A 25,473-nucleotide genomic window follows, 5' to 3' on the forward strand; every position below is an offset into this window, starting at 1 on the left:
AAAATCTTAAAAAAATCAGGGCGACACCGGTGCCCCGCTGTGGCTGGGTCCCAGTGCCGCCGTTCCCCGGGGTCCCGCGGTCCCCGTGTCCCGCTTTCCCGGGGTTCGGGCTCCCGGTGTGCCGGTGCCGCCGTTCCCCGGTGTACCGATGTTCCGGTGTTCCGGTGTCCCGGTGTCCCGCTGCCCGGCAGGCCCCGCGCGGAGCCACGTGGGCGGCGGGAGATTCAAACCTCGGGCGGAGCCACCGGAGCCGCCGCGGCCATGGAGGGAGCGGGGCCGGGGCGCTGTGAGTGACCGGCACCGGGGGGCACCGAGGGGCTGAGAGGCACAAGGATGAAGGCAGCGGGAATGTCCGGGGTGCAGGGGACGGGAGGGGACGAGTCTGGGGTACGGGTCAGGCTGGGGGGACAAGGGATGGGGGAACAGGCGGGTTTGGGGTGCAGGGGAGTGTGAGGGGACAGGTAAGGCTGGCGGGGCAGGGGGATGTGGGGACAGGTAAGGCTGGAGGGGGCAGGGGAATGAGAAGGGGACAGGTGAGGCTGGAGGGGCAGGGGAATGGGGGAACAGATAGGTTTGGGGTGCAGGGGAGTGTGAGGGGACAGGTAGGGCTGGGGGGCAAGGGAATGTGGGGACAGATAGGTCTGGGGTGCAGGGGAGTGTGAGGGGACAGGTAGGGCTGGGGGGCAGTGGGATGTGGGGACAGGTAAGGCAGGGGGACAGGGGATGGGTGGAACATGCGGGTTTGGGGTGCAGGGGAGTGTGAGGGGACAGGTAAGGCTGGGGGGCAAGGGAATGTGGGGACAGATAGGTCTGGGGTGCAGGGGAGTGTGAGGGGACAGGTAGGGCTGGGGGGCAGTGGGATGTGGGGACAGGTAAGGCAGGGGGACAGGGGATGGGTGGAACATGCGGGTTTGGGGTGCAGGGGAGTGTGAGGGGACAGGTAAGGCTGGGGGGGCAGGGGATGGGGGAACAGGCGGATTTGGGGTGCAGGGGGATGTGGGGGGACAGGTAAGGCTGGGGAGGCAGGGGGATGTGGGGCCAGCTGTGGGGTGCACATGGGGACAGGGGCTCTGGCTGTGCAGAAGGATGGGGGAGCAGTCGGATTTAGGGGTGCAGGGGGTTCAGGGGGAACAGACAGGTCTGCGTGTGGGTAGAGGGATGTTGGTGGCAAGGTGCCAGGCCCCTGGGGACAAACTGGAGGGGATGTATTTTGAGGGATGGTTTGTTGGGAGGCAGCCAGGTGCCCCCCAGAAGTCATGGGTGCCTCCAGCACCAGCAGCAGGGTAAAAGGGCCCCAAACCTGTAGCTGTGCTCCCCTGAATGCTTGCTCTGTGCCCTCCCCCACTCCAGAGCTAGCTCTGATGGCCGTTATTTGTGAAAAAGGGAAATTGGAAACTTTCCTTCCACTGCCAGAACTGTGACATTGGTGCCACTCCCACGACGGCTATGGGAAGCTACTGCACCCAAAGCCTGGCTCCCTTTCCCAAATCTTGTTTCAGTGGCCATGGGGGCTTCAAAAAGCCTCCCTGCGCAGGGGGCTCTGATGGGAGACCTCCTTTGTGCCCAGGTGAGCGCCTGACTGCCGATGAGATGGACGAACAGAGGAGGCAGAACGTTGCCTACCAGTACCTGTGTCACCTGGAGGAAGCCAAGCGGTGGGGCTGCATTGGGGACATCCTTGAGCTCACATTTTGGGGGGAAAAGGGGTGGTAAGGGGAGGGACAGGGGGAGTGGGTGGGGAATGCCCATAGTGCTGCAGAATGCTGCTTGGACCCTGTGGCTTTATGGCTCCTCAAAGCTGGTTGGGGGGTTGTGGTTTTTTGTGGGGGGACGCTCAGCCCTCCACCCAAACTAAAAACCACCCAGCAGCAAAAGCCTGAGGGCTGAGCTCCCCTGCCAGGGGGGATTTATTGGAATGGAGTTGGGGGTGATGTCGTTTGGGTGCTTTTCTCTGGGGGTCTCTGCCATGCCCTGTCCCTGCCCTGGCAGCTGGATGGAAGCCTGTCTGGGTGAGGAGCTGCCTCCACCCACGGAGCTGGAGGAGACCCTGCGCAACGGGGTCCTCCTGGCCAAGCTGGGCCACTGCTTTGCCCCTGCTGTTGTGCCACTGAAGAAGATCTACGACCCTGAGCAGACACGGTACAAGGTAAGGCTGTGGCACCAGAGGAAGGTGTGGTAGCCCTTGGGGTGTAGCCCCAAACCTTTCCCTCTCTGGTGAGTGCAGAGTGAGGAGGGACTTGCTGACAGCTGTGACCGTGTTCACAGGGGTCTTAGGATGAGGGAAGAGATGAGGATCTGACTCCATGTTTCAGAAGGCTGATTTATTATTTTATAATATATATTACATTAGAACTATACTAAAAGAATAGAAGAAAGGATTTCGTCAGAAGGCTGGCTAAGAATAGAACAAGAAGGAATGATAACAAAGGTTTGTGGCTCAGCTCTCTGTCTGAGCCAGCTGACTGTGATTGGCCATTAATTACAAACATCCAACATGGGCCAATCCCAGATGCACCTGTTGCATTCCACAGCAGCAGATAATCATTGTTTACATTTTGTTCCTGAAGCCTCTCAGCTACTCAGGAGGAAAAAATCTTAAAGAAAGGATTTTTCATAAAAGATGTCTGCGTCAGACAGCAGTCACTGAGGGACTGCTCTCTAAGGGGGGCTGCAATGGGGTCCCTGGGGATCACAGGCATTGCCTCTGCCTTTGAGCTCCTGCCTTGGCTGGGTTGCTCTGGGGGCAAGGGGGACCCCAGGGATGGGGAAAGTGGGGTTCAGCCTGACCTCAGCTCCTCTCTTCCAGACAGCTGGGCTGCACTTTCGGCACACGGATAACATCAACCACTGGCGTGATGCCATGAGCCACGTGGGGCTTCCCTCGGTAACGCCTCCCCTCTGCTCTCCCCAGCCTAGGGGCACACTGGCCTTTGCCTTGTGCCACTACTGGGGTGTGCTGATATGGCAGGGGGGCTTTGTCTTTGCCCCCACTCTTTGACACCAGCCAACCCTGGGGACTGTCTCTCTGCCATTGTCCCTGATGTGTCTCTGTCTTGCTGGCAGATCTTCCACCCAGAGACCACTGACATCTATGACAAGAAGAACATGCCCCGGGTGGTCTACTGCATCCATGCACTCAGGTGGGTGCCCTGGCCTGGCTCTCATGGAGTGTGTTCATGCTCATCAGCCCTTTGGTGGTGTCACCTGTCAGCCTCAGGTGACACAGAAGCGTCAGGAGGGGATGTCACCGTGTGGGTTTGTATTTCAGCTTCTACCTCTTCAAGCTGGGGCTGGCTCCTCTGATCCAGGACTTGTATGGGAAAGTGAACTTCACAGGTATGTGCAGGGACACCTGGGCTGGGACTTGCCAAGGGGGGTTTGCCACCAGTGCTCTGGGGTCCCGTGGAGTGAAAGCCTTGGATGCCTTTTGCCAAAGCTGCCTCAGGGATGCTCACCCCAGTGTGGGGGCTTTCTGCACCCCTCTTGGTCTGGCAGGGGAGTGGGGGCTCTGCTGGCTGCCCCTGCTCCAGCACTGGGCTGTGGGGCTGGTGCTGAGCTGTGCTGCGTCTGCTCTGCTCCAGAGGAGGAGATCAACAACATGAAGCGGGAGCTGGAGAAGTATGGGCTGCAGCTGCCTGCCTTCAGCAAGATTGGAGGCATTCTGGCCAACGAGCTCTCTGTGGATGAAGCAGCAGGTGATGGGTGCCTGGTGGGGAGCAGGGTGTCAGCCTGTAGCAGGATTTTGGCTCAGCTACCAAATCTTCTATTTTTGGGGTGCGCAGACAAAGGAAAGAATGATGACTCTGACTCCGTGTTCTTAGAAAGCTAATTTAGTGTTTTATGATACTATATTGTATTGTATTTTCAAAAGCTAAAAAGTATTTTTAATATATATATAAATATATAAAAATATATTATATATACATATAAAAATATATCTATTAAAAATATATACTATACTAAACTATACTAAAGAATACAGAAAGGATACTTACAGAAGGCTAAAAGATAATAATGAAAACTCATGGCTCCTTCCAGAGTCCTGACACAGCTTGACCTTAATTGGTCATTAAGTCAAAACAATTCACATGAAACCAATGCAACAAGCACCTGTTGGATAAACAATCTCCAAACACATTCCAAAGCAGCAAAACACAGGAGAAGCAAATGAGATAATGTTGTTTTCCTTTTTCTCTGAGGCTTCTCAGCTTCCCAGGAGAAGAATCCTGGGCAAGGGGATTTTTCCAGAAAAATATGACTGTGACAAACTGAATGCCAAATTTGGGGCCAGCAAACTGGGAAGGGGTGCCCTGGGAGGTGATGGTGGTCTGGGATGCACCTGGTTGTTCTCTTTGAGCCTGGCACAAGGCTGCAGATGCTGGCACAGCCATTGCTGGGCAGCAGCAGCAGCAGCTGGGGTTCTGCATTCCCTGGCTTGCTGTGAGACTTCCCAGGTGCTGGGAGCTCCAGCTGGGTCCCAGAAAGGGTGGCTTCCCACCATTGCCTGTGGAATGTCTTGTCCCACTGCGTGCAGGGATAAAGCAGATGGTCCCTCCTGCCCGTGTCCCATCTCACCCTCTGTGTCCCTCCCTGCCCCACCTGCAGTCCACGCTGCTGTGCTGGCCATCAATGAGGCGGTGGAGCGAGGGGTGGTGGCCCAGACCATGGAGACCCTGCAGAACCCCCACGCCATGCTGGTGGGCCTGCGCCAGGAGCTGGCAGGTGCCTACCAGGAGGTGCTGCACCAGGCCAAGCTGGAGAAGGGCAGCAGTGCCAGGAACAGGGTGAGTGAGGAGGGCGCAGGGGGCTCTGGGCTGGATGGGAGAGGAGCAGCCCCTTTGCTGATGGGGAGGTGGAGGGGTCCCTTGGCTGAAACACAGCCTGGGAGCCCTTGTGCTGAGCAGAATCATCTCAGCAGGAGATGTTTCCTCTTTGGGGGCTGGTTCATGTGACAGTGTCCACAGGGGTCTGAGGATGAGGGAAGAGATGAGGATCTGACTCCATGTTTCAGAAGGCTTGATTTGTTATTTTATGATATATATTATATTTAAACTATACTAGAAGAATAGAAGGATTTCATCAGAAGGCTGGCTAAGAATAGGAAAAGAAAGAATGATAACAAAGGCTGACTGATTGGCCATTAATTAGAAACAACCACATGAGACCAATCGCAGATGCACCTGTTGCATTCCACAGCAGCAGGATAACCATTGTTTACATTTTGTTCTGGAGGCCTCTCAGCTCCTCGGGACAAAAATCCTAAAGAAAGGATTTTTCATAAAAGATGTCTGTGACAAGTTCACCCAGGGGCTGGGGTTGGGAAATGAGCCCAGGCATCTGCAGGGGACCCCACTGTGCATGGTGGGGTGTGCTTGGGCAGAAAGCTCAAGCTGGGGAGTCCCTGTCCAGTGCCCACAGGTGATCCCTGAAGGAGAGGACGTCTACGACTGGTGTCTGACCCAGGCTGAAATCCAAGGCAACATCAACAAAGTGAATGGTGAGCAAAGCTGGGCCTTCCCTCTGGGGGTTCCCCAGGGCTTATGGTGGGACCATGGTAGCCCTGGGCATGGGGAGAGTGGTGGGCATAGCAGAAAGAAGTCTGCTCGGGCCAGCCTCAGACCTAGTGGGGAGAAGGGCTGGGTGTGCATTTCCAAGGAGAAATTAAAATGATGGGTATGCAGGCTTTAGCCATAGCTGCCTTGCAGCCCTGTGGGATGATTTACCTGCTCACCTCTGGGGTGAACTGGCCTCTTGCAGTGCGTGGAGCCCTGGAAGAGGTGGACAATGCCCTGGAGAGACAGGATGTGCTGGCACTGCACTGTGCACTGCAGGAGCCCAGCCTGGCCCTGCGCTGCGTCCAGCGGGACAACCTCGAGCTCTACCTGGAGCAGCTCAGCACGGACAGGGAGGAGAAGGCACTGGTAGGGGCTGGCAGGAGCACTGGTAGGAGCTGGCAGGAGCACTGGCAGGGGCTGGCAGGACCTGGGGTGCAGGGTGCTGGTGCTGGGGGGGCAGCCCATGCTCCCCAGGAAGAGGGAGGGCCCTGGGTGTGACGGTGGTCACAGGGGCCTTAGGATGAGGGAAGAGATGTAGATTTGACTCTGTTATAGAGGCTTGATTTATTATTTTATGATATATATTACATTAAAACTACACTAAAAGAATAGAAGGAAAAGTTTCATCTCAGAGGGCTAGCTAAGCTAAGAATAGAAAAAAAAAAGAATGGTAACAAAGGCAGCTGCCTCAGACTCTCTGTCTGAGTCAGCTGGGCTGTGATTGGCCATTAATTAGAAACAACCACATGAGACCAATCACAGATGCACCTGTTGCATTCCACAGCATGAGATAACCTTACCTTGTTTACATTTTGTCGCTGGGGCCTCTCAGCTTCTCAGGGAGAAAAAATCCTAAGGGAGGATTTTTAACGAAAAGATGTCTGCGACACCTGGGCTGGGGAGTTGGCAGCTTTCTGCCAGGGGTCTGGGCACGGCTGCTCTGTGAGCACAAGCATGGTGAGCTGTGAGAGCTGACAGCCCTCTCTGCCTGCTGCAGGAGCTGGGCTACCTGGAGCTGCTGGAGCAGGAGGAGGTGCAGGCAGGGATCCTCACAGCAAACCGGAGGGGCGAGAAGGAGCGAGCCAGTGAGTGCCTGGGTGAACTCTTACTGCAGCTTCTGCTGCCCAGGAGCTGCTGGGCATGCTGGCAGCCTGGCCCTGAGGCAGGGCACAGCCCCCCTGTGCCAGCCCCCTGTGTGTCCCTCAGTGCTGCAGGCCGTCGGCCGCATCAACGCTGCTGTCCGCCAAGGGACGCCAGCCAAAACCTTGGAAGCTCTGCTGGACCCTGCAGCCCAGCTGCCTGATGTGCACAGCACTGCTGCACCCCTGTACCAGCAGCAGCTGGCCCTGCTGCAGAGGCAGCACCCACGGGTGAGACACCCCAGGGATAGGCCACGGGTGCCCTGGACAATGGGTAGGGTCGTCCCTTGCTGGGTCTGGGGTGCTTCCTTTGCTGCTGCTCCCCTGGGGAAGCTGGGCCTGGAGGGAGGAGGAGGTGGAAAAGCTTTGGAAGCTCTGCTGGACCCTGCAGCCCAGCTGCCTGATGTGCACAGCCCTGCTGCACCCCTGTACCAGCAGCAGCTGGCCCTGCTGCAGAGGCAGCACCCACGGGTGAGACACCCCAGGTGTGACCGTGTTCACAGGGGTCTGAGGGTGAGGGAAGAGACAAGGATCTGGCTCCATGTTTCAGCAGGCTTGATTTATTGTTTTATGATATATATTACATTAAAACTATACTAAAAGAACAGAGGAAAGGATTTCATCAGAAGGCTGGCTAAGAATAGAAAAAGAAAGAATGATAACAAAGGCTTGTGGCTCAGACTCTCTGTCCGAGCCAGCTGACTGTGTTTGGCCATTAATTAGAAACAACCACATGAGACCAATCACAGATGCACCTGTTGCATTCCACAGCAGCAGATAACCATTGTTCACATTTTGTTCCTGAGGCGTCCCAGCTTCTCAGTAGGAAAAACCCTAAGGAAAGGATTTTTCATAAAAGATGTCTGTGACACCCAGGGATGGGCCATGGGTGCCCTGGACAATGGGTAGGGTTGTCCCTTGCTGGGTCTGGGGTGCTTCCTTTGCTGCTGCTCCCCTGGGGAAGCTGGGCCTGGAGGAGGAGGAGGTTATGTGGGTTCAGTGTCTCTGCCTGCTCTGTGCAGGGCGAGTTGGCACAGGAGGAGCTGTTTGTGGCTGTGGAGATGCTCTCAGCTGTGGCACTGGTTAACCAAGCCCTGGATGCCAGGAACCCCAACAGGCTCTGGAGCAGCCTGGTCAGCCCTGCCCTGGGCCTCTCAGGAGTTGAGGATGCAAATGCACAGCGGTGAGTTGGGCTCTCTGTTAGGGGCTGGGGTGAAGAAATCTTGTGGAAAGGGCTGGTCACGGTGCCTGGGCTTTTTGTGGCTTATTCCAGCAGCCTCCCTATCCTGTGCCTTGCCTCTCCCCTCTGAAGGATCTGCTCAGAGTGCACTGAGCCCTGCTTGGAATGCACTGAGCCCTGCTTGGAATGCTTCAGGTCATTGCCTTGTTTCTCTCCTGCAGGTACTTTGACGACTTGCTGCAGCTGAAAGTCCAATCGAGGAAAGCAGGAGCCGAGTTCCTGAGCTGGAACGACATTCAGGACAGCATCAACAACACCAACTCATCAGTGCAGGATGAAACCGACCGTGAGTGCTGCCCACACAGAGTTTGGGCATGCAGGGGGTGGCAGATATCCTCGGAGGGAGGTTGCACTGGGATTCCATCCCCAGTTAAGACACCGGAGAATCTCACACCACCCTGGGCTGTGATTCCCTTGGTGCCTGGAGATCGGAGGGGCTGAAAGGCGGAGATCGGAGGGGCTGAAAGGCGGAGATCCGAGGGGTTGAAAGGCGGAGATCAGAGGGGTTGAAAGGCGGAGATCCGAGGGGTTGAAAGGCGGAGATCAGAGGGGTTGAAAGCGGAGATCCGAGGGGTTGGAAGGCGTCTCCTCCCTTCCCTGCCCGCAGGTGTCCGTGCGCTCCGGCTGCTGAACGAGGCGCTGCTGCAGGAGGACCCTGAGGTGACACTGGCAGCGCTATTGCTGGTGCCAGCCCTGCCCGACGTCGCCCTCCCCACCGCCCCGCGCTACCACAGCGTCCTGGCCCGGGCACGGAGGCAGAAAATCCAGGTGTGGGGGGGGGGTCATCAGCTGTGGGGACCCTCCATGGCAGCATGGCAAACCCCTGGGACCGTGCCTTGGTCACAAGACTGTGAAATAACCCCCCCCGGGGGTTATTGATATTATTGTTATTGCTATTATTATTATTACTACTACTACTACTATTACTATCATTATTACTATTATTATTATAGATTATAATATTATTATAGATATAATATTATTATTGTAGATTATAATAGATATATTAATTTTTATATTTATTTATTAGTTGTAAATATTATCATTACATTATTATATTACACTATTATATTATATTTTATCTTATTTCATTTTATTATTATCATTGTAATATTATTTTATTATCTATTATTATTATATTTATATATTAGTTATTATTATAGTTATTAGATTACATAAATACATTTTATTTTATTAATTTATTATTACTTTTATTATTATTGTTATTTAACTATTATATTTATAGATTATAAAATATCAAGATATTTATTATTATTATATTTATTTATTAGTTACAATTACATTATTATATTATATTTTATCATATTTCATTTAATTATTATCATTATAAAATTATTTTATTATATATTTATATTACGATATTACTATATTACTATTATTATTATTATTATTATTATTATTATTATTATTATTATTATTATTATTATTATTATTATTATTATTATTATTATTATTATTATTATTACTTTCAAAGAAGGAGGTGCCCAGCTCACCAGAGCCCATCTCCCCCATCTCCCAGGCCACCCAGGACAGTGGAGCTGCTCTTTGCTGGGAAGAAATCCAGGAAGGGGTCTGCCAGGCCAACCAGGACACAGCGGCAGCCAGGAGGAGTGAGTGCTCTCCCCATGTGGGTGCTGCTGGAGGCTGGGGGACAAGAAGGGGCTGATGAGAGCCCCTCTGCTCCCACAGTGGCTCTGGGCATAGCTGCCATCAACCAGGCCATCAAGGAAGGGAAGGCATCACAGACACTGAGGGTGCTGTGCAACCCTGACGTGGCCCTGCATGGGGTGGTGAGTGCCTGTGCTGAACCCTACCAGGAGCAGCTGGCGGCTCTGATGGCCACCAAGGGACCAGCAGGTAAAACCCTGGGGGCTGCAAAACCTCCCCTACCCCTGCTCAGGGTGTTCTGGGGGAGCAGCACCCTGCAGCAGCTCCCATCCATCCTGGCATGCAGGGAGCACAAAGCCATGCTGGGTCAGGCACAGGCTGCTGGATGGGGCCGAGTTCTACCTGAACCTGCAGACCTTGGAGGGCAGCTGGCAGTGCCCACGCCATGGCAGCTTCTACACCACACACCTGAGCAGGGAGGAGATGCAGGTATGGCAGGATGGGCTGGGTGGGTGTGATGGTGTTTGCAGGGGTCTTAGGATGAGGGAAGAGATGACATGTTCCACCATCCCAGGGTGCTCCAAACCCCATCCAACCTGGCCTTGGACACTTCCAAGGATGCCACAGCTGCTCTGGGCACCTGTGCCAGGGCCTCCCCACCCTCACAGGAAGAATTTCCTACCAAAATCCCATCTAACCCTGCCAGCTGGCAGTAGGAAGCCATTCCCTGTGTCTGTCCCTCTGTGGGCACAGGAAGGTTTTGTTTCACCTGGACCAGCCCCAGCACATCCTGTCCAGCACCCAGGCACCACCAGCACTCCCTGCATGGCACAGGGCATCACTGTGCTTGCATTAATGCCCCCAAAGGGCATCACTGTGCTTGCATTAACCCCCTTGCACACCCAGCTGTAATAGAGCATCCCCAGGGCTGTGCTGAAGGTGCCACCTCCCCAGGTCCCTCAGCAACTCCAGTCTTGCTCCTGCTCCCTCCTCACTCACTGCCAGAATTGCCTCCAGGAGCACAAAGGAGCTGCCAGATGGGTGGACTTAGGGGAAAAAAAAATTGAAGTTAAAAAAGGAAAAGGAATGAGGGAGTGTGACGGTGTTCACAGGGGTCTGAGGATGAGGGAAGCGATGAGAATGTTAACTCCATGTTTCAGAAGGCTTGATTTATTATTTTATGATATATATTATACTAAAACTATACTAAAAGAATAGAAGAAAGGATTTCATCAGAAGGCTGGCTAAGAATAGAAAAAGAATGATAACAAAGGCTCGTGACTGACTGAGACAGCTGGGCTGTGATTGGCCATTAATTAGAAACAACCACATGAGACCAATCACAGATCCCCCTGTTGCATTCCACAGCCAGCAGATAACCATTGTTTACATTTTGTTCCTGAGGCCTCTCAGGAGGAAAAACCCTAAGGAAAGGATTTTTCAGAAAATATGGCTACAGGTGGGCAGCGCTGGCACTGAGCTGGTGCTGCCTGGTGTCCTTGCAGTCCGTCATCGCCCGAGTGACGCTGGCCCACGAGCAGGAGCGCCTGTGGGCATCCCGGGTGGCGCTGGTGGTGAAGCTGCAGGCGCGGCTGCGCGGGTTCCTGGTGCGGCGCCAGCTCGCGGCACGGCGCCACGTCCTGCAGGAGCAGAGGCCAGCTGCCATCAGGATCCAGGTGACACAGCCAGGGCCTGTGCCTGCTCCCAGCACAGCCACACAAACCAGGGGCAGCCGCTCGCAGCACCTTGCAGCCCTGGGAGGGGTCAGTGCTTGCTGCTCTCTGGTTTTACTGCCAGGACCCCTGAGGCCCTGCAGAGAGCAGTGAGGGGCTTGTTCCTCTCACAGTGGCTACTGGTTTCCTCTTTGCCCTTGCTGTGTTATTCTCTTTTCTCATGTGCTCCCTCAAAAACCAATGCAGTCACAGTGACCTCACCCAGGTCTCTCTACCTGGTGTACAGAGGGGCCAGTGCTTGCTGCTCTCTGGTTTTACTGCCAGGACCCCTGAAGTGCTGCAGGGAGCAGTGAGGGGCTTGTTCCTCTCACAGTGGCTGCTGGTTTTCTCTTTCCCCGTGCTGTGTTATTCTCTTTCTTCATATCCTCCCTGAAAAACAAATGCAGTCACAGTGACCTCACCCAGGTGTCTCTACCTGGTGTAGAGAGGGGTCAGTGCTTGCTGCTCTCTGGTTTTTCTGCCAGGACCCCTGAGGTGCTGCAGGGAGCAGTGAGGGGCTTGTTCCTCTCACAGTGGCTGCTGGTTTTCTCTTTCCCCATGCTGTGTTATTCTCTTTTCTCATGTGCTCCCTCAAAAACCAGTGGAGTCACAGTGACCTCACTCAGGTGTCTTCTTGTGCCCAGGCTTGCTGGAGGGGGCACAGGCAGCGCAGAGCTTACCTGCACAGGCTGCACTACCTGAAATCCAACACGGAGGCTGCAATCAAGGTTTGGAGGATTCTTTCTTCAGCCTTTGTTCTCATGTTGGGCATTGTCACCTGCTCGTTCAGCTTGTGAGGGTGGCATCTACCCCTGCCCAGCGCAGAGGAGCCAGGGGGGATTGTGGCAGCTGGGCCAGGGCAGTGTGTGAGTGGACAGGGGAGAAAAAATCATACAATAGAATAGTTACCATGGGCTCACTGGGGCTGGAAAAGCCCTTGAAGATCACTGAGTCCATCTCAGCACTGCCAAGGCCACCACTAACTGTGTCCTCAAGTGCCACATCCCTATGGGTGTTAAATCCCTCACAGGATGGTGAACCCACCACATTGCTGGGCAGCCTGTGCCAATGCCTGACCACCCCTTCTATGAAGAATTTATCCTTAATATCCAACCTAAACGTCCCCTGGAAGTTCTCATGATCCAGAATCCAAATGTTTGAACATCTCTCCCAGATCCAGGCAGCTGTGAGGATGTGGCAGGCACGGAGGAAGTACCAGGAGAGGCTGCGTTATTTCAGGCAGAATGTAAGGGATGGGGTGGGATGGGATGGGATGGGATGGGATGGGATGGGATAGGATGGGATGGAGTCAAGCAGCTCCTGGAACTCTGTTGGTGTGGATGGAGGGGGATGATCTGGAGCAGTTGGATCCCTGTCCCCGAGTGCTCTCAGTGCAGCTGGAAGAACTGATTCATCCTGGCAGGGGGGACAGATGGGAAGGAATAGGTACCTGGTGGGTCTGGAAGCCAAACTCTCAGGTTTTGTGAAGTGTGAGGAGAGCAAAACCACTCCAGTTCCACCAAAAAGCAACAATGACTTCAAGATGTCCATTAAAAGGGGAAGGAATTTTTGGGGGGAGAAAAGGGGAGGGTGTCAGCTGTAGGAAGTGAAGCTGCACTCCTGGAGTTGCTGCAGCTTCTGATATACAGTGAGTGGAGGGGAATGACCACTGAGAAGGGCAGAATCCCACAATCTCTCCTGTTTTGTCGAGACCCTCATCCCAGGCCTCAATACATTCCTGGCAGTGGGACCAGGCAGCAATGTGCTTGCCCAGCACTCCTTCACTCCCCATGTGTGTTAGGGACACCATGGAAAAACACCTCCCATCCCCTTGTTTGTCTTGGCAGATTAAAGCTGTAGTTAAAATCCAGGCTTTTGTGCGAGCCAACAAGGCCCGTGGGGATTACAGGCTGCTGGGTAAGTGTGTGCCTGCTCATTGCTGCTCTGAGTGTGATGGCTAATTGGGAAGGGGACTCTGCCTCCAAAAGAGGGAAGCAGTTATGAGCAGGGCTGCTGGTGGCCCCTTGGCAAGGACAGCATGGCAGAGCCTTGATGGTCCTTGATCATCAGCTCTGGTGCTGCCCCTCTGCCCCCAAAACTTCCTGGAGGTTTTTGCAGTGTGGCTGTGTGCTGTTCCCGTGGCCTGGTGCTGCAAGGAGATGCTTTTTGGGGAGGAGGATGGGGTGTCTGAGGGTCTGTGGTGGGGGGAATTATTCATGGCCTTACTGGGCATTGCTGCAGTCCACACCAAGAGCCCACCCTTGAGCATCGTCCGGCGCTTCATCCACCTGCTGGAGCAGAGCCAGCACGACTTCTGGGAGGAGTCAGAGGTGCTGAGGCTGCAGGAGGAGGTGGTGAAGAGGATCCGTGCCAGCCGGCAGCTGGAGAGCGACCTGGACCTCATGGACATCAAGATTGGGCTGCTGGTCAAGAACAGGATCACTCTGCAGGTACAGAGAGAGGGGGAGGACTTGGCTGCCTCAAGCCAGCCTGCCCTCCATGGCATTGCAGCTTGGGCTTGTCTCTGCTTCACTTTTTAAGCAGTTGGAGGGGTTGGGGAGCACTAAGGTGTTGTCATCTTATTCCAAAAGTTCCATGGTGATTTCTCATGGGCAGCTCCTTGCAGCACTGACTCCTTCTTCCTCACATCACAACCAAGGAACTCCAACTCCCTTCTCTACCTGCTAACCCACTCTTCTGTAGCACTCTTCTTCTTCTTGGACACAGCTGTGGACTATTAAGGGCAGGCCTGTTCCTAATCTTTGCTGACTGGTACAGCTGCAACTCCTCAGGTCTCAGAATCTCTGCTGGCCACAGTGACTCTGTGTACAAGTCTCTTTTCCCAGCCTGGTAGTCAAAGAAGGAGTCAGGATTCTTTTGTTCTCGTTCTCAAGGTTGTTTATTATTTCTTATCTATAAAATTCTTTCTCTGACCCACTGAGGTCTGTTCAGCAGGTCAGACAGAGGCACACTGGTGTTATCTTTTTATACTAAAAACTATGTGTACATTACTTACCATAACCTCCCAATACCTATCACCCATGATAGACAGTGAGTTTCTACCTTAAACCAATCCAAAAGTGCCACCATCACAGCAGAAGATGGAGGCTAAGAAGAAGAAAGAGAAGGACTGGACACACTGAGATTTCTCCATCTTGCCTCCTGAGCCCCCATTCTAAAAACCCCAAAAATCTATTTTTCACCCTGTGATAAACTATTAGTCTACTTAAACAATCTTGACTTGTAATTCTTCATATAAGGTTGGTATTTTTTTCCACATTTCAAGATCAAAGGCACAGGGGTTTTGGGCTCTGTGCCAAGGTCTCTGAGCCCCCTGGCAGGGCTTTGAGCCATCCAGGGCAGCCAGAGGAATTTCCTGTGTTCTTACTCAGGGCTGAGATTGCCTTCTGCACTACTCTCCTACATTCTGTCCCTCCACACTAGGGTGCCTCTGGCTGTCCCAGAAACTGGTCAGAATTCCAGAGCCTCAGGCAGACCCCAGTGCTTCTCTGCCCCCACCACAGGAGGTGGTGTCTCACTGCAAGAAGCTGACCAAGAAGAACAAGGAGCAGCTCTCAGAGATGATGTCCATGGACAAGCAGAAGGGCCTCAAGACACTCAGCAAGGAGAAGAGGCAGAAGCTGGAGGCCTATCAGCACCTCTTCTACCTGCTGCAGGTGGGGCTGGGGTGTGGTGGTGTTCACAGGGGTCTGAGGATGAGGGAAGAGATGAGGATCTGACTCCATGTTTCAGAAGGCTTGATTTATTATTTTATGATATGTATTATATTAAAACTATACTAAAAGAATAGAAGTAAGGATTTCATCAGGAGGCTGGCTAAGAATAGAAAAAGAATGATAACAAAGGTTTGTGACTGACTGAGACAGTCTGGATAGCTGGACTGTGATTGGCATTAATTAGAAACAACCACATGAGACCAATCCCAGATGCACCTGTTGCATTCCACAGCAGCAGATAACCATTGTTTACATTTTGTTCCTGAGGCCTCTCAGGATATTCTCCTCAGGAGAAAAAAATCCTAAGGAAAGGATTTTTCAGAAAATATCCTGGCTACACTGGGGGGCTCTGCTCTGTCCCCCACAGCTCGGGGGGCAGCGCAGGGACCTGGCCCTTGGCTACCCCACCTGAGCCAGCTTGGTGTCCCTCCTCCCTGCAGACACAGCCAGTGTACTTGGCCAGGCTGATCTTCCAGATGCCCCAGAACAAATCCACCAAATTCATGGAGTCGGTGATCTTTACTCTTTACAACTACGCTTCCAGCCCACGGGAGGCTTATCTGCTGCTGCAGCTCTTCAAAGTGGCACTGCAGGAGGAGATCAGGTGGGTGTCCTGTTGTGGGAAAGGCAGGAGGAGATCAGGTGGGTGTCCTGCCCAGGGAGCAGGGAAAGGCAGGAGGAGATCAGGTGGGTGTCCTGCCCAGGGAGCAGGGAAAGGCAGGAGGAGATCAGGTGGGTGTCCTGCTGTGGGAAAGGCAGGAGGAGATCAGGTGGGTGTCCTGCTGTGGGAATAATGAAAGGCAGGAGGAGATCAGGTGGGTGTCCTGCTCTAGGAAAGGCAGGAGGAGATCAGGTGGGTGTCCTGCCCAGGGAAAGGCAGGAGGAGATCAAGTGGGTGTCCTGCTGTGGGAAAGGCAGGAGATCAGGTGTGTATCCTGCCCAGGGAGCAGGGAAAGGCAGGAGGAGATCAGGTGGGTGTCCTGCTGTGGGAACAGGGAAAGGCAGGAGGAGATCAGGTGTGTGTCCTGCTGTGGGAATGATGAAAGGCAGGAGGAGACCAGGTGGGTGTCCTGCTGTGGGAAAGGCAGGAGGAGATCAGGTGTGTGTCCTGCTGTGGGAATAATGAAAGGCAGGAGGAGATCAGGTGGGTGTCCTGCCCAGGGAAAGGCTGAACTGCACCAGCTTGGATGCTTTTGTCTCTGCTGCCTCCTGCTTGGAGTACACCCAAACCCTGCTCCATCCCCTCATCCCCTCTGTCCCCAGGTCCAAGGTGGACCACGTTCATGACATCCTGACGGGCAATGCCACGGTGATCCGGCTGCTGGTCGGCTTCTACCGCAACCTGCCTGGGCAGAGCGCCCTGAGGCACATCCTGGCTGGCCCCGTGCAGGAGGTGCTGCAGGACAGGACCCTCAGCATCAACACTGACCCCGTGGACATCTACAAGGCCTGGATCAACCAGACTGAGTCGCAGAGTGGGCACAGAAGGTCAGAGCCTGGGGAAGAAGGCTTGGCTGGGCCACAGGGTGTGGGCATTGAGATGGTGATGGGGTCCTGTGCTCCCTTCACAGCAAACTGCCCTATGAGGTGAGCCCTGAGCAGGCTCTCAGCCACCCCGAGGTCCAAAGGAGGTTGGACATTTCCATCCGCAATCTCCTGGCAGTAACAGACAAGTTTGTCTCTGCCATCACCTCTTCTGTGGACAAGATCCCGTGAGTATCCCCATGGTTTCTGTGCCCACCCCAGGAGTGCTCTGGGCTCTCAGGTGTCTCCAGCAAGGCCTTAGAGAGGAGGTTGGATTATGGGGGGGCTTCCTGGCCCCTTTGCTACTGTAGGACTGAGTTACTGCACTGTCAGCAAGGGGAACCCCAAATATCAGCAGCACCTCGTGGGCTGGCTTGTTTCTTGTTTTTCTGCTGTTTCTGGGCAGTTTAGTGCTGACATTGAGATGCATGCCAGCTTTGTGGTGATCTCAGAGGATGAAGGCCTCCTCCAGAGATGCCTGGATTGGCAGCAGGGTGGGGGGAAGGAACTGAGGGGTGCTGTAGCTGCCAATCCTACCTGTGGGCTTCTCCATCACCCCAAAGCAGGGAAAGGCAGGAGGAGACCACCCAGCTGGTGGTTTGCTGCTTCCTGGATGATGGGTGGTAGGACTGGGTCATCGGGGTGGACTCACATGCTGATGGTCCTCTCCCTACCTCTCCTCAGCTATGGGATGCGCTACATGGCCAAAATCCTGAGGATGTCCTTGGTGGAGAAATTCCCCAAGGCCTCAGCAGAGGAGGTTGATAAGGTACCGTGGGACTGGGGCACCTGCATGGTTTGGTGGGGCTCAGCTGTACATGAAAGGCCACCAAAGGTCGTCTTGACTTAAAAACACCTCCAAGTCAACATTTTCCTTGAGCCACTAAGGAAATGCCAAGGGTGGGCTTTTCCCTGCACTGCCATCTCTTTCAGGAGGGTCCTACCATGCAGAGCAAGGATGAAACCTCCTTCCCTGCTGGGGTGTCACCTCCTTGGGCCCTAACCAAGGATGAAACATCCTTCCCTGCTGAGGTGTCACCTCCTTGGGCCCTAACCAAGGATGAAACATCCTTCCCTGCTGGGGTGTCACCTCCTTGGGCCCTAACCAAGGATGAAACGTCCTTCCCTGTGATTGGAAGTTTTCGGACTGGGGAAGAGACGAGGATCTGACTCCATGTTTCAGAAGGCTTGATTTATTATTTTTTGATATATATTACAATAAAACTATACTAAAAGAGTAGAAGAAAAGGTTCTCATCAGAAGGCTGGCTAAGAATAGAATAGCAAAAAATGATAACAAAGGTTTGTGGCTTGGGCTCTCTGTCCGAGCCAGCTGGGCTGTGATTGGCCATTAATTAGAAACAACCACATGAGACCAATCACAGATGCACCTGTTGCATTCCACAGCAGCAGATAATAATTATTTACATTTTGTTCTTGAAGCCTCTCAGCTTCTCAAGAGAAAAAATCCTAAGGAAAGGATTTTTCATAAAAGATGTCTGCGACACTTCCCTGCTGAGGTGTCACCTCCTTGGGCCTTAACCCAAATGCTCCCCAGCCTGTCTCCATCCTAGATCGTGGGGAACCTGCTCTACTACCGCTTCATGAACCCAGCAGTGGTGGCCCCTGATGGCTTTGACATCGTGGACATGTCAGCAGGGGTGGCCCTGCGCCCCGAGCAGCGCCGCAGCCTGGGCGCCATCGCCAAGGTGTTGCAGCACGCCGCTGCCCACAAGGCCTTCCAGGGGGACAGTGCCCACCTCTGCGCGCTCAACCAGTACCTGGAGCACACCCACAGCAAGTTCAGGTGGTGGGCATGGGGTGGGAGGGTGGCTTGGAGCCCGTGGTAGGGTTATGGGGCTGAGCAAAGGGGTCTGTCCCTGCAGGAGGTTCATCTCTGCTGCCTGCTGTGTCCCTGAGCCTGAGGAGAGGTTTGACGTGGATGAGTACTCAGAGATGGTGGCGGTGGCCAAACCAGTCATCTACATCACCGTGGGGGAGCTCATCAACACGCACAAGGTCAGGGCAAAAAGCTCAGGGCAAGTTCTGTTTCCTCTGCTCCTACCCCCTGGGCTTTCTGCTGGGTTTCCTCCCATTCTTCTTCTGTATTCCACCCCTGGCACAGCTTCTCTCTATCTGACCTTTTTTTCTCTTCTAAGCAAGGAAATAACCTAGATTCTGCAGGTTTGTCCTTTTACAAACCTCAGATCTTCTCCATCCCCTCTTGGGTGTGAATGGTGGCCCTCCCTCACTCTCCATTTGCATCCTCCTTTGCCACTGATTCATCCCTTGCACGTCCAGCTCCTGCTGGAGCACCAGGACTCCATCACATCACACCCCAGTGACCCCCTGCACGAGCTCCTGGAGGATCTTGATGAGCTCCCTACAGTCCAGTCCCTGCTTGGTAGGTCGGATTCTGGGATCTGATGGGAGGAGGGTGGACGTGGGCACCCTTTCCTTGCACAAAGCTTGAGCTGGATTGCTTTGGGCATGGGAAGCCAACCCTCTAGATCCCAACAAAGCTAGCAGGGCTCTCTGTGCCCTCACAGGGGACAGTGTTGGCAGCCTGGCAGACAGCAGTGCTGAGCAGCTCTCCCAGCTCAGCAGAACAGAGATCTCCCTCACCCTCACCAACAAGCTGGTGCCAGTGGCCAGCAGCGAGGAGAGCGACACGAGGAGCCTGCTGCTGAGGTGAGGATGGGCTCTGGGGGCATCAGGAGGGTACTGGGATGCTCAAGGAGGGCAAAAAACCCTTGGGAGGCAACTGAATATTGGGTGGAGGGTGATGGTCTGGAGCAGATTCCTCACATCTCCCTCTGGTCTCTAGCACCAAGCAGATGCTGGTGGATTTGATCCAGTGCCAAGCAGGAGATTCCCTCCCAGACATCTTGTGGACACCAGCCTCAGAGCATGAGGTGGGATGTGTGAAGCTGCTGCTAGGGATGAACTGAAAAACTTGGTGGGCAAAGGGTGAGAAAGTTCTCAGCAAAAAGCTGCCCTGCTCCTCTCAGAGGTTTGGCCACTGCTCTTGTGATCCAGCAGTGCCTGGACTCTGGTTTTCAGAAAAATCACCTGTTCTGGGCCACATCAAAGTGTGGGTGGAGGAGTTCTATGGTAAATTCAAGGTGACTCCTGTGGCAGGGAGAAATGATTAATCTGACTCCATGATATCAGAAGGCTAATTAATTACTTAATTATACTATATTATTCTGCACTATATCTAAGCTGAAACTGCACAAGCACTCAACTGCACAAAATCGTGTGACTGTCAGGACACAGTTTGCAGAGATTGGTCAAGAAAACAAAACACCATCACTTTGGGTAAACCATCTCCATATTGCATTCCACTTTGGCACAGCAAATGAGATAAGAATTGTTTTGGTCATTCTTTTCTCTGCTTCTCTCGGGTTCAGAGAATGTGAATCCCGCACAGTTCGCTCGTTCCATCTCTGTACCCCATTCCAGCTGTGTTCCAGGCTGACCCTTTCTCATCTTTAGGAAGCTGCCCATGAGCACCTGGTGTGCCAGCGAGCTCTGTGGGATGCCCAGTCCTCTGCCCAGCTGAAGCACCACCCCTGCCTGGCTGCCAACAGCCAGCTCTCCATGGAGGAGAAGAAGCGCAAGGTCATCCGCAACCTGCGGCGCTTGGAGAGCCTGGGGCTGGTGCACTCTGCCAGCCACTACCAGGAGCTCATTGATGAGCTGGCCAAGGTGTGCTGAGCTGGGAATCACCCCTAAACCCCCAGAGGTGCTGCTCTGGTAAAGCTCCTCGTGACAAACATTGGTTTTCTGGCGCTGCTGTTTCCTGCAGGACATCCGGAACCAGCGGCGGCACCGGCAGCAGCGGCGCGGGGAGCTCCTGAAGCTGAGGCACACCCTGGAGGGCCTCGATGCCAAGACTCTGTTTTATGAGGAGCAAATTGATTACTACAATCAGTACATCAAGACTTGCCTTGACAACTTGGCAGCCAGCAACAAGTGAGGTTCCTTACCAAACATCAGTAATTTTTTAAAGAAAAATGTTGTTCGTTTTCATTGCTCTCTGGTTGTTGGGAGTCCTGGAGATGTTGGGGATCCAAGGGGTCACAGATGGCCAGAGGTGAGCTCTCAGCATGTGCTCCCTTCTCTTCCAGGGGCAGTGGGAAGAGCAAGAAGCTGCCATCTCTGCACTACACAGCAGCCCAGCTGTGGGAGAAGGGGGTGCTGCTGGAGATCCAGGACCTGCCACCCAGCCAGTGAGTGACCCTGCCCCAGGGGAGGAGCTCCTGCTTGGGGTTATTCAGTGCAGGGCCAGGAGCTGGACTTAATGCACTCAGAGATCCTTGTGGGTCCCTTCTGATTCAGGCTATTCCGTGATTCTATGAAAATTTGGGCAGGTAGAGGAAAATAACTGAGGAGGAGGAGGATGCACGTGGGCCACTGTTGTCCTGCTATGTGGGACAAGTTTTGTGTAGGAAAGTTGGGATTTGCAGTGGTGTCTGGTCTGGCTGCTGTGCTGATGCACTGGGTGGGTGAGCTGCTCCCTGGCTGTGTTAAAGCTTTTGGCAGTGAGTGGCTCTGTCTTCTCAGGCTCAAGAACGTGGTTTTTGACATCATCCCCTGTGAGGAATCAGGGAAGTTCCAGGTGAAAGCCAAATTCATGGGGATCGACATGGAGGACTTCCAGCTGCACTACCAGGTGGGAAACCTGTCCTGCAGCTCCTGGGGCTCACAGGGATGGGGACAGCCAGGGTATGTGGGGCTGGCTGCTGTCCCCACACCTGCAGCTCTTGTGGGGACTTGGAGCCCGTGTGGAGCCCTGCCCTCTTGGGGTTTATGTGGTTGAGATGACCACCAAGGTGTCAGAAAGTCTCATTTTCCCAGCCCTCAGACTGAAGAAGGAGTCAGGATTCTTTGGCTGTGGTTTTCAAGGTTGTTTATTCTCTGTTATCTCTAACATTCTTTTCCTGATCTGCTGAGGTCTGTCTGGCAGGTCAGGTTGTGGCACACTGACTGCCCTCAGGGTGGTGTTAACTTTTTATACTAAAAACTATCTGTACATTATTCACAATGATATTCCAATACCTATCACCATGTTAGACAGTGAGTTTCTACTCTAAACCAATCCTAAAGTGCCCTCATCACCCAGAAGATGGAGGCCAAGAAGAAGAAAGAAGGACAAGGCACACCCAAACCCCTCCATCTTGGCTTCTGAACCCCCATTCTAAAAACCCCAAAGTTTTACTTTTTCACCCTGTGACAGACAAACTATCATTCTACTTAAACTCTTCTGGCTTGTAAATCTTCACATAAAGTTGGTAATTTTCTCCATGGGTTAAAATCAAAGGCACAGAGGTCTTTGGCTTCGTGCTAAGGTCTCTGGGCCCTCTGGCAGGGTCTGGAGCCCTCCAGGGCAGCCAGAGGAGCTTCCTGGGTTCTGACACAAACCCAGCTCCCTGTGCCAGGGCTGGGCACCCAGCAGGGCTTCCCTGGCAGGGCACAGTGCCAGTGCCAGTCCCCTCCTCTCCCACAGGACCTGCTGCAGCTGCAGTACGAGGGTGTGGCGGTCATGAAGATGTTCCACAAGGCCAAGGTCAACGTCAACCTGCTCATCTTCCTCCTCAACAAGAAGTTCTTCAAGAAGTGACAGGGTCAGGGGTGGGGCTGGAGGGAAGGGGGGGGCAATAAAAACCTGCCAAAGAGACCTCAGGGTTGGTGGTGCCAGGGCAGGGGAGCTGCTGCTGGCCATGGAGCTTTCCTGCATGGCTTCAGTGCCTGGCTGGGGAACTCAGGGCCCAGCCCCAGCCCTGGGCACCCTGAGCTTGGTACTGAACCAGTGCCCAACCTCCCTGCAGGAGGATGCACTGCCAAAGCTTTTGCAGCTTTTAAAATCTATTTAATCTGGGTGTTTTGGCTGTTTAATTCCTGTGTTGCCAACAGCCAGCTGCCCACTCTGTATTTCTGGACACTACACAGCTTCTACTGATATAATAAAGGTATCTTATTTATCTATATATCTAATCTATCTATCTATCTATCTATCTATCTATCTATCTATCTATCTATTGATATATATATATCTATCTATATTTATATATATGTATCCATATCTATATGTATGGATACATATATATAAATATAGATATGGATAGATATGGGTATCTATCCATATCTATATTTATATATGAATATAGAAATATATAAGAAATATATATATATCTATATATCCAAATCTATATACATATAGATATGGATATATATATATATATAAATATAGATATATATATTTCTTATATAAATATATTTCTTCCTCACACTAAGGCTGCTCTGCAGAGGAAGTTTTTTTGGGAATTGGAATCTCCCTCTCTGCTCAATAACTGCCATGGGACCTTGGGGCAGCTCAGGGGTACCTGATCTATTGACATCCAAGCTCTGTTTTGTCTTTGGAAAGTGATGTTTGTGAGGATTTTATGTGTTTTATTTTCCCTTCTCTCATGGAAAAGCCTCAAACTGTGCTTATTCTATCCCTATCCATGCTGGATTCCTAAAGCTGCTCTGCAGAGGAAGTTTTTTTGGGAATTGGAATCTCCCTCCCTGCTCAATAACTGCCATGGGACCTTGGGGCAGCTCAGGGGTACCTGATCTATTGACATCCAAGCTCTCTCTTGTCTTTGGAAAGTGGTGTTTGTGAGGTTTTTATGTGTTTTATTTTCCCTCCTCTCATAAAAATGCCTCAAACTGTGCTTATTCTGTCCCCATCCACGCTGGCTTGCTGCTGTGCTGCCTCTACTTGTAAAGATGTAAATAAAGACGTATCAGAAGTAAAAATAAAGATGTGTCAGGAAATGCAGGATTTCTCTGGATGATCGTTTCCCTGTGCTCCTCTCCCTTTGTTTCCCAGGGTGTTTGAGGCTGCTGACATTTCCTGCAGCTCCTGGCCAGGGAGCAGCCGCTCCCAGCAGTGCAGACTCAGGTGCTGAGGCACCAGCTCAGCTCTTGCACCGAAGGGAATTTAGGCCACTTTCAGGCACACTTAATTCTTAAATAAATACTATGATTATGTCTCCTAAAGACTATGATTATATCTCTACAGGAATGAAGTGGGATCAAGCTGCAGCACTTTGCTGTGTTTAAAATAGGACCAGGCTGCCATTAACCTGTTGGATGCTGCACCATCTGCAGGGACAGGATCCTGGGGAAAGTTGCTGCTGCACAATTCCCATTACCACATGGGTTTTTATCTCCTGCTTACCATATTTGTTTATTTTTTTTCCCTGCTTGCCTTTAGAGGAGGATCCAGCATGTCTCTGGCTGTGGTTTGCTGCTGCCAGCCTCCTCCCCCAGCAGCCAAGCAGCCACTGGCTTTGCACCAGCAGCATTTGGCACGTTGAAACCCCTTTTTTGGGGTGCTTTGGGGCTGGAGGGGAACCCTGAGGTAAAGAACTCCACCTCATAACACCAATCCCAGCTATTCACTAAGCACAGTTGCAGCATGGGCTGCAGGGGACTCGGTGTTGCTGTGGAAAAAGTGATTTTTATTTTTTTTTTTGCTTTTTGGCTCCTGGGAGTCGTGCTGTGGCCAGCCATGACTCAGAATCAGGGTGCCACCTCTTGCCTGCTGCCCACACGCTTTGGAGAGGAGCTGGGAGGGGAAAACGAATCGCTGGGAGTGCTGGAGGAGGCCTGGCTGGCTGAGCTCCACTAGATGTCATTGCAAGCTGGGGAGAGAAGCGCTCGGCGCTGGGTGAGCACAGCCCTGTGAGGGCTCCGGGTGGCTGCAGAGGCTCAGGGTGGCCCCAGCTCCAAGGATGGATCCCCCAGGGCTGAGGGTTGGAGGTGCGGGAGCTCCAGCACTGCCCCTGCTGAGCCCCGGGGCACAGAAAGGGATCTGTGGAGGAAAAGCAGCTCCTGCCCCAAGCTGACGCCATCCTGAGGTGGTTATTGGGGAAAAAGGAGAAAATTTGGCTCCCTCTGGGGTTTGTGTTTCATACCAGAGAATCCCACAATGGTTTGGTTCAAAGGGACCTTCAAGCCCATCCAGTGCCACCCCTGCCAAGGGCAGGGACACCTCCCACCATCCCAGGGTGCTCCAAACCCCATCCAACCTGGCCTTGGACACTCCCAAGGATGCCACAGCTGCTCTGGGCACCTGTGCCAGGGCCTCCCCACCCTCACAGGGAAGAATTTCCTACCAAAATCCCATCTAACCCTGCCAGCTGGCAGTAGGAAGCCATTCCCTGTGTCCTGTCCCTCTGTGGGCACAGGGAGGTTTTGTTTCACCTGGACCAGCCCCAGCACATCCTGTGCAGCACCCAGGCACCACCAGCACTCCCTGCATGGCACAGGGCATCACTGTGCTTGCATTAATGCCCCCAAAGGGCATCACTGTGCTTGCATTAACCCCCTTGCACACCCAGCTGTAATAGAGCATCCCCAGGTCTGTGCTGAAGGTGCCACCTCCCCAGATCCCTCACCAACTCCAGCCTTGCTCCTGCTCCCTCCTCACTCACTGCCAGAATTGCCTCCAGGAGCACAAAGGAGCTGCCAGATGGGGGGACTTTGGAAAAAAAAAAAATTAAAGTTAAAAAAAGAAAAGGAATGAGGGAGTGTGATGGTGTTCACAGGGGTCTTAGGATGAGGGAAGAGATGAGAATGTTGACTCCATGTTTCAGAAGGCTTGATTTATTATTTTATGATATATAATATACTAAAACTATACTAAGAGAATAGAAGAAAGGATTTCATCAGAAGGCTGGCTAAGAATAGAAAAAGAATGATAACAAAGGCTCGTGACTGACTGAGACAACTGGGCTGTGATTGGCCATTAATTAGAAACAACCACATGAGACCAATCACAGATCCCCCTGTTGCATTCCACAGCCAGCAGATAACCATTGTTTACATTTTGTTCCTGAGGCCTCTCAGGAGGAAGAATCCTAAGGAAAGGATTTTTCAGAAA

The 25,473-nt window shown here is 52.8% G+C and overlaps 1 protein-coding gene across 1 annotated transcript; it reads left to right on the forward strand.

Annotated features, from left to right (window-relative positions):
* Positions 1-261: 261 nt before the first annotated feature.
* On the forward strand, positions 262-22,161 carry IQGAP3 (IQ motif containing GTPase activating protein 3). The gene is made up of 38 exons (XM_058042720.1): positions 262-286; positions 1,568-1,655; positions 1,990-2,146; positions 2,807-2,884; positions 3,064-3,140; positions 3,269-3,336; positions 3,582-3,695; positions 4,606-4,784; positions 5,419-5,497; positions 5,758-5,921; positions 6,553-6,640; positions 6,762-6,925; positions 7,717-7,877; positions 8,096-8,220; positions 8,542-8,702; positions 9,475-9,565; positions 9,645-9,812; positions 9,910-10,052; positions 11,069-11,239; positions 11,920-12,003; positions 12,450-12,521; positions 13,123-13,192; positions 13,517-13,725; positions 14,800-14,952; positions 15,453-15,616; positions 16,276-16,500; positions 16,584-16,724; positions 17,221-17,305; positions 18,110-18,342; positions 18,422-18,554; positions 18,837-18,939; positions 19,085-19,226; positions 19,363-19,450; positions 20,034-20,246; positions 20,347-20,513; positions 20,669-20,770; positions 21,105-21,213; positions 22,048-22,161. The coding sequence occupies exons 1-38, from the start codon at positions 262-264 to the stop codon at positions 22,159-22,161; spliced, it is 4,908 nt and encodes a 1,635-aa protein (XP_057898703.1).
* The last annotated feature ends 3,312 nt before the right edge of the window (positions 22,162-25,473 follow it).

Source organism: Melospiza georgiana, chromosome 33 (assembly GCF_028018845.1).
Source record: "Melospiza georgiana isolate bMelGeo1 chromosome 33, bMelGeo1.pri, whole genome shotgun sequence".
NCBI lineage: Eukaryota > Metazoa > Chordata > Aves > Passeriformes > Passerellidae > Melospiza > Melospiza georgiana.

Excerpts from the sequence above, each read along its gene's own strand:
- IQGAP3 (XM_058042720.1), top strand. The coding sequence starts at position 262 with ATGGAGGGAGCGGGGCCGGGGCGCT. Across the intron at positions 4,785-5,418 it reads GCAGCAGTGCCAGGAACAGG|GTGATCCCTGAAGGAGAGGA; the intron begins GTGAGTGAGGAG and ends CAGTGCCCACAG. Across the intron at positions 8,703-9,474 it reads CACGGAGGCAGAAAATCCAG|GCCACCCAGGACAGTGGAGC; the intron begins GTGTGGGGGGGG and ends CCCATCTCCCAG.